General features: G+C 47.1%; 1 protein-coding gene across 1 annotated transcript in view; it reads left to right on the top strand.

The window, feature by feature from the left end:
* cpne4a (copine IVa) overlaps positions 1 to 4817 on the top strand; it is a 37432-nt gene extending 32615 nt beyond the window's left edge. Inside the window, exons 13-16 of the mRNA XM_027275361.1 lie at positions 576 to 627; positions 1910 to 2043; positions 2114 to 2350; positions 4472 to 4817. Coding sequence (XP_027131162.1) covers positions 576 to 627; positions 1910 to 2043; positions 2114 to 2350; positions 4472 to 4603 — 555 coding nt within the window. The 3' untranslated portion in view covers positions 4604 to 4817. The remainder of the gene's footprint in view (positions 1 to 575; positions 628 to 1909; positions 2044 to 2113; positions 2351 to 4471) is intronic.
* Positions 4818 to 12194: the final 7377 nt, after the last annotated feature.

Here is a 12194-nt window from a genome sequence, read left to right as displayed (position 1 = left end):
CGTCCACAAAATCTGAGAATTGAACTTAAAATAATATTACATAATATTACATAATATAACATAATATAACATAATATATAACAATAAAACATTAATTCCGACATCAGGTGATCAGGTCATCATCAGCTGAGCTACAGACAGGAAGTCAGAGTTAGCGGAAATCCTTCCTGGCTTCAGTTTCCATGACAAACAACGTGATGTGATTGGAGCATCAGTTGCCGCGGTGATTGACACTTCCTGCCCCGGCGTCACCTCCCAGTCATTCAGCTCGCAATTAAAATGTCCAGCCTCACCTGGAGGAGACAGATAGGTGTGTGTGGGGGGTCACCTGTCCTGTGAGCGTGGATGGTTTAATAAGACAGACGGGTGGAGGTGTTGGGGTGGGTGAAGTCAGGCAGCTGCTCAGATTAGATGTCAAGAAGAAGAAAAAGGTGCAGACTCATTCCATTGTTGAAGCTCTTTCTTTTCTTGATGCAGAGATCAAACAGACTCCTTGTCTCCCCCCGTGTCCCCCCTCTCTCCTCCGTCTCCTCCGTCTCCTCCGTCTCCTCCGTCTCCTCCGTCTCTCCCTCCAGGTCTCCCATGACTTTGCTGTGAATTTTAACGAGGAGAACCCGGAGTGTGCCGGTGAGTGCAGCTTTGATTTCCTCTTTGAAAAGAAATGACTCAAATGTTTGACGGCGAGCTTCAGAAACTCTGTGATCACAGATTAGTTTGATGATGTCGAGGTGCAAAGGGCTCCTTCAGACGGAGGAGCCGATGGAGGAGCTGATGGAGGAGCTGATGGAGGAGCCATGGAGTCTACAGCCAGCTCAGGTGGAGAGACGCGTTCATCACGTCCAGCTTCAGTCTGCAGGGTCACAGTCGGAGTCCTTTGGTTTCATACATTCACATCAAACCAATAAAAACTAAAGCAAAGTTCTGTTTGATCCAGTGACTTTGAGGCTGCTGCAGTCCTCTGTGTCCGGGCCTCACTGATTACTGAACAGAACCAGAACCACAGAACTGTATTCAGACTGGATCAGATTTATTCACAATATATTTGCTGCTTTTCCCTCTGACGTCCTCCGACTGCTTCAACTCTCTGTGATTTACACTTTATGATGGACACAGAGCTTTAGACTAACCACTTGCTGAAGTACATAACCGCGGGCTCAGCAGCTGGACTGGACCGGACCGGGTTGGAGCACAGCCTCTGAGACCAACAGGGAATAACGTGACAGTACCGAGGTGATTCACAGACTTCATGACGGAAACACTGATACGCAGCGGAGTGCTAACTGTGGTTAGCTCAGTACAGAGCTGCTGCCCGGCGGGTCAGAGACAGAGAGACCGGTTCTGCTCAGCTGAAGCCGTCTCACCCTCTCATGTGCTAAAGGTCACTGATCAGCTCAGACAGACACTTCAACACAGACACTCTTAATTAAGACTCAGAGTGTGTGTGTGTGTGTGTGTGTGTGTGTGTGTGTGTGGTGTTCCCATTGACCTTCAGACATTAAATCACGTCACTGCTGCCTCCGGGCATGCTGGGACGCCTGAACCTGAACCCTCCACAGGCTGCTTCAGTCCGAACAGAACAAACGTCCTGAAGGACTCACTCAGGTTTGTACAGCAGAAGGCAAAAGAAAGAAGAGCAAGAGTTAGAGAGGGTCAACACAAATCACTTACCATCAACTGTGGATCACACCTGGTACGACTGATGGAGACATTAGACCAGAGGAAATCTGGACTTTGGTCTGATGAGTCCAAATCTAAGAGTTCTGGTTCAGACCGCTGTGTCTTTGTGAACGGATGGTATCTACATGTGTGGTTCCCACCCTGAAGCATGGACAAGGGGGTGTGATGGTGTGGAGGTTGCTCAGAGGGAGCTCAGTGGGACCACACGCATATATTTTCGTTTTTTTTCCAGGTATCCAGGGCGTGGTGGAGGCCTATCAGGCCTGCCTCCCCAAGCTGCAGCTCTACGGTCCCACCAACATTGCCCCCATCATCCAGAAGGTCGCCAACTCCGCCTCACAGGAGGTCCACACCAAAGAGGCCATGGTGAGACAGCATCCAGTTCAGGTTTTTTAACATGATGTGCCTCTCACGACTTCTGTCCTCTGTCTCGCAGCAATACTTCATCCTGCTGATCCTGACAGACGGTGTAATCACCGACATGGCCGACACGAGGGAGGCCATCGTCCAGGCCTCACACCTCCCCATGTCCGTCATCATCGTCGGGATCGGGAACGCCGACTTCAGCGACATGCAGATGCTGGATGGAGACGACGGGATCTTGCGATCGCCCAAAGGAGAGCCGGTCCTCCGGGACATCGTCCAGTTCGTCCCCTTCCGCAACTTCAAACACGTGAGTCTGATGGACGGTTACATTTCAACAATGTAGCACACATGGAAACAATCAATGAAACAGCAATAAGTTCTACTCACACCAACTAAGGTCCAGGTAGTTGTTGGTGGTGTTGTAGAGGAGGTCCTCTCTGCAGAGCTGGAGGTCTTCAGGAGGTCTGTGAAGGTAGAGAGGGACGCCCCTGATCTGTAGGAGCTGGTAGGACGTTCCACCAACGGGAACAACAGACGAGGAAAGTCTGGATCACCTTGACATCAGAGAAGCTTAGCTGGTCATCGATCATGACTCCTGAGTTGGAGTCTGTGTTGGTGTCGATGTTGATGGTGTAAAGTTGGGTTGACTGGGAGGAGGTGGTGGAGGGGAAGGTTCAGCTGCAGGTGGTGTGCCTTCATCCACTTCATCATGTCCAGTTTTCATCCTTTGTTTCCTTTTGGGGTGAATGATTGAGCCATTCAGAGAACATGATTCTGACTTCATGAAGAATTTTATCTCTCCTCTTTAATTTGAACTTTTCTTCTTCAGTTTTACTAAATTTATTTTGAAGCTTTTATTTCAGCATCGTTTTGCTTCTTGTTGTTTGATGTGTGAATGAAGTTATTAAAAAGGCATTAAGGAGATAAAACCCTCTAAATATGATCACCAGATGGTGTGTTAATTTGAAAGATCTCTCTGTGATAGAAAATGATGCAGTGTGTATAAATATATATATAACTCTGTGTGACCTTACAATAAGCGTGGACGACTGTGAAGTGTTTTGAATGGGGATGGAGCGGAGGACGAGCTGAGAGTGTGAAGTTATTGAAGAAATGAGTTTTCACCCTTTAAGGAGGAAGATGGAGTGGCAATCTGCCCGCCAGCCTCGAGAGAATGGGAATTTTTTTATTTCTCTCAAATGAATTTTTAGTCTTTAACAAGTCTGAAGGTTGCAGACTGTAAGTACAGTCCAGATTCATCTTCACTTCACAGGCTCCGGATAGATTTCCTCTCTCGGGTTTAATCTGCGTGATGAATGAGAGTTTCTGTCTTTGGCCCAGAAGAATGATTTTCATTTGACAGCATCAGCCGAGCCGAGCCGAGCCGAGCCAAACAGGTCTGACTGAACAAACAGAGAAGTCAGATTTAATCCACGTCGTACACACAAAGACGGACGTGACGTAGAGGACGAGGAAGACGTGTTTACTAGCTGCTAACTGAGAAGTTATATTCAGACAAATGGAGGATCTTCTGGATCACTGTCCTGACACTTCTCTGGCTCAAGGCTTTGGCAGCAGATTAAGGTAGTCCAGATGTCCTTCACATGAGCCACGTCCTCCTGTTCACAGGCCTCATCCCTCCAGTATGAATAATGAAACCTCCACAGGATGAATGTCTTAGTTAGATACTGGTTTAATCGTTCAATCGAGTGTTTCACCTTCAGGCTCTTCACCAAGGAAGTCCAGGCCAATCAGTGTCCTGCTCCATATTCCTTCACTCATGAACATCCATCCATTTACATCCATCATAAAGGCAGCAGACATGCAAAGAAGTCCAGACGTCCGTCTCATCATCTTCCAGCTCCTTCTGAAGGATCACAGTTTTCCCAGGCCAGTCTCTCCAGTCGGGTTTTGGGTCTACCCTGGAGTTTCCTATCAGTTGGATGAACCTCCAAAGGAAGGTGTCCAAGTGGATCCTGAACCACAAAAAGAAGCAGCATAATGGACGAAACTCATTGGGTCTGCTTGTATCTGTAACCTCATTTTCTTAGTTACTAGCCAACGTTTGTGACCACAAGTTGGAATCTACATCAGATGGTCGACTAAAAGCTTGAACCATAATGTTCAGGTTCCCATCAGCCCACCTCATGCTCCACCCTCACTCAAGACCCAGACAAACACCATCAGTCAACAATCGATCATGTTTGTACCTTTGGAGGTGTTGACCGTGTCTCCACAGCAGAGTCAAAGACTGCCTGACTTGTAGACCCTTAGATAGTCCCTCTAAAACCTGATGGATGATGGAAAGGTGTGAGGTAAAGGTGATTCATGGTCAGTTTTCAGTAACCACCATTTTGGTTCTGCAGCGTTCTTCACTTGAATCACGTGTACAGTCTGATCGATGTTTCCTCTGTCTCCTTCTCTTCAGGCGTCTCCAGCTGCTTTAGCTAAGACCGTGTTAGCGGAGGTGCCCAACCAGGTGGTCGACTACTACAACAGCAAGGGCATTAAGCCCAAAGTGCCCAGCGAGTACCAGTCTTCCAGGCAGTTTGGCCCCTGAGCACCGCCGCCACGCAGCACAACTTCTCCTGGCTGGAGAATAACGTTTACTGTCTTTTGTTCTTTGTTGAGGCGGATGGTAAAGGTGCTACACGCAGCATGTTATCATGAAGATGTTGGAGACGTGGAGGGTGTTTCATTTCCTGTTTGTTCTTTAGAAAAAACGTGAGTAGCTGCTGGACATAGAAGTGCTGGTTAGGAAGCTCTGAGGGGGGGGGGGGGGGGGGGCATGCAGATACCTTTCCCTGTTGCACATGCTGGATATGCAATAACAGACAGAACCAGCAGTCAGAGCACAAAGACTGATGCAATACAATGGCTGCTTTTCGGAAGTATCAACAAAAACAGCGGCGTGCCGTGATGCAATACAGTTTGTCAGCGTGCAATGATGCTGCAGTTTATGAGCTGGGATTACATAGAAAACCACAGGTGAGGTTGTTTTGACGCATGTTGAGCGTGAGGAATTTGTTTGACCGTCCAGTGAATCAGACTAGAAGACTCAGTATCATTTCTAAATGCATAACTGGTACATATCCGTCACTTAAAACAGGGTTAACTTCAGCGATAACTTCTTTATGTAGCATTAGCTTTGATATTTTTTTTAATTACAGATGTTGGAGTTTCTGTCTTTGTGTTTACATCAGCATTTCAGATCAGTTCATCTCAGCGGACTTGATCACAGGTGAAGTAAATCTATGCAGAGCTTCAGCACAGAGGAAGAAACTGTCGAAGTTCATAGTTGGACCTCTGGAATAAACTGAGACCATCAAGTCAGCTAATCTGTCCTCCGGCTGGTCTAGCTAACATGTTAGCAGTACACCGCACACTTCATGTGGATGTTGTGGTGCCTGTTTCCCACCTTGGATTTCATCTTCCATGAATACATCATAGGAAGCAGAGACGTGCAGTCGCAGTCCAACCGCGGTTCCGTGTATAAAATGCTAACTGTAGCACCTTTGGCGTCCGTTGTGCATGCAGGCTCCACAGAGGCTGAGCCGACTGTAACATTCAGGAGTGTTTTTAGCGGATGTGATAAGCACAAACACACAACTCTGACCAATCCAAACGCTGCTTCCCTGCAGATAGCATGACAGGTGGGGAAACAGTCAATGAAGAAATGTATGGACCCCTTCTGTTTGTTTTATAAGACTTTATCGAGATTTTGCTAAATTTCGTAAAGCTTCGTATGTTGTAAAGCATTTTGGATCCCTGCTAGATGAACAAGCAAGCTGCCTTCACAGACGTCGTTGTGCATTCTCCACTGTTGTTTTCTAAAGGCGAGGCAGATGCATGAACTGTTGTTTTGCATGCAAATCTCCATGCAGGACTCCTCGGTCCTTGTGGTTTCTGTTTCCTGGTAGTGAATAATATGAGTAATAATGACGTTTACAATGTACCCGATGATGGGGCTGTTCTACTCTCAAGCATGTTCACGTGTAAACGAAAATGTGTGAGTAGATATAAAAGCACAACCTGAGTATCTTTGGAGAGTTTACTAGAGTTTGGTTACTTTGTACCGCAACACCTGCACATCTCTCTTTTTGTCTTTGAAGAACTGATTCTTTTGTTTCACTGTTCACACTGAAACCGTCACATCTGGCATGCAGACCACCTGAAAGGTGCAACCACCCTGTCAGCATCTTTAATCCCCAAGACATTTCCTGTCAGTTTCAGTTTAAACTACAAACTACAGTCCTACAATTTGCTCAAGTCAGGATCAGACACAACTCATCCATCCATCCATTAAGCAAGGAAGTCCAGACTTCAAACCAAGTACAGTTTTGTCTTTTACGTCACATATTTGGATATCATTTCCTCTAGCCATGTCCTCTCGCTCCTCGTGGGCTTTCTCAACTAGTTCCCAGGTCAGATAAGATTTGTGATTCCTCAAACAAGATCTGGGTTTGCCACAAAGGGTCCTTCTGGTAGGGCATACTGAATAAAAGACCTCCACGATGAGGTGTTCAGGACACATCTTAATCAGATGCCTGACCCACCTTAAGTGTTCCCTATGAAGGAAAAAAACTGTTGAGCTCCATATTTATGTCAAATCTCTTCACACTGTCTTTTTCTTGTCAATGTAAACTCACTAAATTCTGCTGCTTGCTCAAGGATCAAACTTCAGATCCATCTATCCATTTTCTGCCTTTTGGCACCAGGCTAACCCCCAGAATCCACCAGGCCTGTCCGCAGCGCGTTGCGTCATCGCGAGTAATACGCAGCCATCAATGTATCAAACCCCACCGGCTCCGTGGTGGTCCGGCTCCATGGTGGTCCGGCTCCGTGGTGGTCCGGCTCCATGGTGGTCCGGCTCCGTTGTGGTCCGATTCAGACGTATCCCCGAAGCGTCTTGACGCTCGGCTACGTGTGAATTACGCGCCTGTTCTTTTTTTGATGCGAGCACGCAGAGCACCTCGAGCGGGCGGAGGATTTTCAAAATAAAATACCCTGTGCAAACTGCTGGTCATAAAAACAGACAAAAGCGGAACTAATTAACTACATATCATATTTACACTTGTAGAAGCATGTTTGGAAGAACATACACCAGGAAAATGTCCAATTCTGAACGCTTTGAAGTCGATGCAGGACGGACCAAATACATGACGCTCACACAACACGCCATAGACGGGCCTGGTGGATTTTCCCAGTTACACCCACCAGCTTTTCCAGATATCTCTAAGTCAGATTATCCATCTGCAGCAATCTGCCGGTCAACCTTGTGATGTATCCATCGATTCATTTTCCGCTCATATAGATCAGGGTCATGTGGCACCAGGCTATGCAAAGCAGTCCTTACCTTCCCCAACCATGTCCTATTAAGACCTCTTTGGAGGATCCTGAGGCGTTCCAGTGTGTCATGGGTCTACCTCAGGGTCTCCTACCAGTTAGAAATGCCCAGAAAACTTTTACAGGGAGGAACCACCTCAACAGCTTCCCATCAATGCAAAGGAGGTGGGGAAGGTTCTAGGTTAACTCTTTCCAGATGCCTGAACTTGTTTCCACAAGCAGCTTGCTTTTCGCCCCTGAAGGCAGGTAATCGAGCTCTTTGTCTCGTGTTCCACGTTACATCTTAAGGTACTTGAACTCCTTCACTTGGGACATTGACTCACTCCCAACCTGAAGGACTTATCCCCCATTTTCAGAATTAGGCCAAAAAATGGCTGATCCAACAGATGTGGGACATCAGGAACAGAAGTTACACTTGTGGTTTTAATGGATGCTGCATCGTTATGGATGACACCTCATCACACCTTGATGAAACAGCTAGCATGTCCAATTTGTTGCCTTCTTCCACCGATCTTGGAAATCTGATTCTGTCCCATTTCACAACTGTTGGTCAACGACGTCAAAGTCATCAACGCTATTCAACCTGTGAGTCAATCCTCAAACCTCCTGTGTAGGTTCAGGTCAACATTTTCTAAATATCGGTGCCTGTCACGGTAGAGTTACAGCACAAACTACAGTCAGGGTCGACACGTAGAAAACAAAGACATCATGCGTTTGTTTCTGGCATAAACTACCGTTTGGTAGGAATCTGTCTTCCTGACATCTTGTTTATCACAGTGGCTAACCAATGCAGATTGGACAAGCAGTGTCATGTGATAAATAAAATCAGTTTTTCATTGTTAATGACTTGTGCCGGTCACTTCAGGAACTGTTTTCACGTGTTATATACTGCACACGTTCCTTCAGTTCAAACTATACGTTCTTCATCATGTCGAACAAAGAGAGAAGGTAGAGATGGACGACAGGTGTTGGGGACACGTGACGTATCGTTGTGTTGACATGCAGTATTGTATGCGAAACAATGACAAACTTACTTATGATAATAAAAGTTTTATCAGTAACCTGTGAGTGTGTCTGTGCGTCATGTGAGCTCACTGTCTGTTTGTCCCGTTAATATTCCATCAATCAACAATAAGTGAACTCGCATCATCCAGGACAACAGTGGATCGTCTGTGAGGAGCTTCTTCAAACTTCGCCTGTCGCCTGAATGAAAGTGTAAGCAGCTAATGAGCCGGACTCGTCAAGTCACAGTAAGACCTCGCAGTGCACTGATAGGCAGCTAATATGTGATGCTAATGTTTGCTAAATCTCTCCGGACGAAGCTTTGGTGTCACAGTTAGCATACAGAAGATTTGTTGGACACCTCTGTCAGGACCAGGGCTCCAAGGGATGGAAAGTTTCCATGGGAAGTTAAACTGGGGAATTTTGGAAATATTCAAAATCAAAAACTATCATAAAGAATTATGGAAATTTATGTGAATTAAGTCTAAATTTAAACAACCTGTATCATATCCAAACATACATCTTTGTAAGTAGAACTTTATCAAGTCTGAATTCTTTTATTGAACAACATTCTGTAGTCCACCAGCTCACACGTGTCTTCAACAGTCTCTGTGCTCTGGGCTCTAAAGTGTGGTCCAGGTACAGAGATCACCTGTGCAGGTAGGTAGGGGGCGTGGCCTCAGCAGCCCTGCAGTAAGCAGTGTCTGGTTGTTTTAGTCAAGATTATGCTAAAATATATTTTCCCCAACTTTCCTGGGCCAACCTTCAATTTTTTAAATTCACAGTTTATTCCCATAAATTCCCGTTAATTCCCATGGAAAGTTTCATGTCCAGTCACAGTTAATGAATAAATCAATGATCACTCTGCAGTCGTGGACTCAGAGCTCAGAGCTCAGAGGACGGAGGCTCAGATTTTATTCACATTGGAGGATGATTTCCAAACATGAAGTCAGCTGTTGTTTCCAGTGTGGGTGTGATGAACGCTGTGTTTGCTGTTCAACCCTCAGAGAAAATGAGGGAGAATCTTCCAGCTGTCCCAACATCCTCAGTGTGCTTCCCAAACTGCAGCAGCAGTAATTAAAGCTCTCGGAGGCGTGGCGCGTTCAAGAAGAGGAGGAGACGAATGAAAGGAGGCCATTAACTCTGTCAACAGGACAAAAGGTTCACAACGAGACGCCAACGACTCCACGTGAAGCTGCAAACACAAGACGAGTGAACGCAAAACGACTCCACGTGAAGCTGCAAACACAAGACGAGTGAACGCAACACGGGACGAGTGAACGCAACACGGGACGAGTGAACGCAACACGGGACGAGTGAACGCAACACAGGACGAGTGAACGCAACACCTCTCACCTTCATCTCACCTCTGGTCTGTTCTCGTTTATCTCGTTAAATGTCGCTGAGTCTGTCAGCTGCTCTGACGTTTCAGTTTCTGTTCGACCAAACCTGAAGTGAAAGCTGACAAACGTCTTTCAGCCAATTAACGGCAGAGGATACCTGATGACTGGACTTCCTGTCAGTCTGAAACCCGATGATTGGACTTCCTGTCAGTCTGAAACCTGATGACTGGACTTCCTGTCAGTCTGAAACCTGATGATTGGACTTCCTGTCAGTCTGAAACCTGATGATTGGACTCCTGTCGTCTGACACTGCTGATTGGACTTTCCTGTCAGTTAAGAAACCTGAGATTGGACTTCCTGTCAGTCTGAAACCTGTTGATGACTTCCGTCAGTCTGAAACCTGATGACTGGACTTCCTGTCAGTCTGAAACCTGATGACTGGACTTCCTGTCAGTCTGAAACCTGATGACTGGACTTCCTGTCAGTCTGAAACCTGCTGATTGGACTTCCTGTCAGTCTGAAACCTGATGATTCAAACAATCATTTCTCTGCTGCTGCTCAGAAGGAACAGTTAATGAAGCTTCCAGCAGAGAAATGATTTACACGTTCATCCTGCAGGAGCAGGTAGATTGTCTGTTTTAGTCAGCGTCAACATGCCGGCCCGAACAGAACCTCTGAAACGGCAGTGTCCAGTCTACAGTGAAACACAGCGACAGAACCTCTGACCGGCAGTGTCCAGTCTACAGTGAACACCGGACAGAACTCCTTGAACAGCAGTGCCCAGTCAACAGTGAACACAGCACAGAACCTCTGAACCAGCAGTGTCCAGTCTAACAGTGAACACACGCGACAGAACACTCTGAACCAAGCAGTGTCCAGTCTAACAGTGAACACAGCAAACAGAACCTTAACCAGCAGTGTCCAGTCTAACAGTGAACACAGCGACACGAAACTCTTGAAACCAGGGTTTGGCTTGGATGGATCTTTCTTTACTGTCACGTTATTCCCTGTTGGTCTCAGAGGCTGTGTCCAACCGGTCCAGTCCGCGTCCGGTCCATGCTCCTGGAGCATAAAAACTGTATTAAAGTTATTAAGTTGTGCTTTTGTGTTTTGCACGCTGGCTTCCTATTGGCATGCTCCTCATTAACCTCCTCGTTAGTCGAAGGTGTCTCCTGCGCTCGTCAGCTGAGGTAATTAAAGACTGCTGAACGTTTTATGAGAGCTCTGCGGGTACAGACGGTTGGACATTAATCATCAGACTCATCCGCCAATCAGGTGTTTGTGCTGAGTCACATGAAGCTCTTTAACGAGGTCTCCTCAAACAGTCACACACGACTAACGATGATGACAGGTGAGTCTGATGAGGGCGGGCAGCATGGTACAGAACTGGAAACACCGATGTATGCTCAGGCAGGGACTCAACCGTTCATCGGCATTCCATCATCTCCATCAGTCTCCATCAGCTCATCAGCCTCCATCAGCTCCATCAGCCTCCATAAGACTCCATCAGTACACCAATCAGGCTCATCAGCTCTATCAGCCTATCAGCTCCATCAGCTACACATCAGTACACCATCAGCCTCATCAGCTCCATCAGTACACCATCAGCTCCATCAGCTCCCATCAGTTTACACACATCAGCTCCATCAGCTATCACAGCCCATCAGTACACCATCAGCTAAATCAGCTCATAGGCTCCATCAGTACACCATCACTCCATCAGACCCCATCAGCCTACACCATCAGCTCTATCAGCTCCATCAGTACACCATCAGCTCCATCAGCTCCATCAGCTCTATCAGCTCCATCAGCTCTATCAGCTCCATCAGTACACCATCAGCTCCATCAGCTCTATCAGCTCCATCAGCTCTATCAGCTCCATCAGCTCCATCAGCACGCTGTAGCTGAACCTGGTGGAGTTTAGCAGTTGGCATCACTTCTATTATTATTGATTAACATCTCGTTACTTTTTTTAATTGAATAATTGGATGTACACCTGTAGACCTGAACACCTCCTCCTCCTCCACCCTCCTCCTCCACCCTCCTCCTCCTGTGGGGCTCTGGGTCTCGTCATCGTTAACCTCCCACCTGTCTGTCGTGATCGTGGCGTGTCGGCGGCGGCGTGGACGTTCATCTTCGTGGTGTTATTGGCCGGACGTCTGTGAGGACAGCAGCTGCTCCGCCCTGATAAAACCTGACGGGGACGGACCTCCATCAGAGAAACACAGCAGAGAACCGAGTACTCGAGTACTCGAATACTCGAGTACTCGAATACTCGAGTACTGCAGCTGGGTTCACGTTTGAGGTGAAGCGTGTGTTCCCCAGAGCATGACGAGCAGATGGAAACATCCTGGAGCTCCATCAGGCGTCAGGAGGTGTCACCCCCTCACCTCACCCTCCCCCTCCCGAGGAGGAGGAGGCTCAGGTGGATGCTCCTACCTGCAGCCTTTCATCCATCTT

This window comes from Larimichthys crocea, unplaced genomic scaffold (genome assembly GCF_000972845.2).
Source record: "Larimichthys crocea isolate SSNF unplaced genomic scaffold, L_crocea_2.0 scaffold100, whole genome shotgun sequence".
NCBI classification, from domain to species: domain Eukaryota; kingdom Metazoa; phylum Chordata; class Actinopteri; family Sciaenidae; genus Larimichthys; species Larimichthys crocea.
Note: the sequence above shows the minus strand (reverse complement) of the source record. Positions and strands in the feature narration are given on the sequence as shown.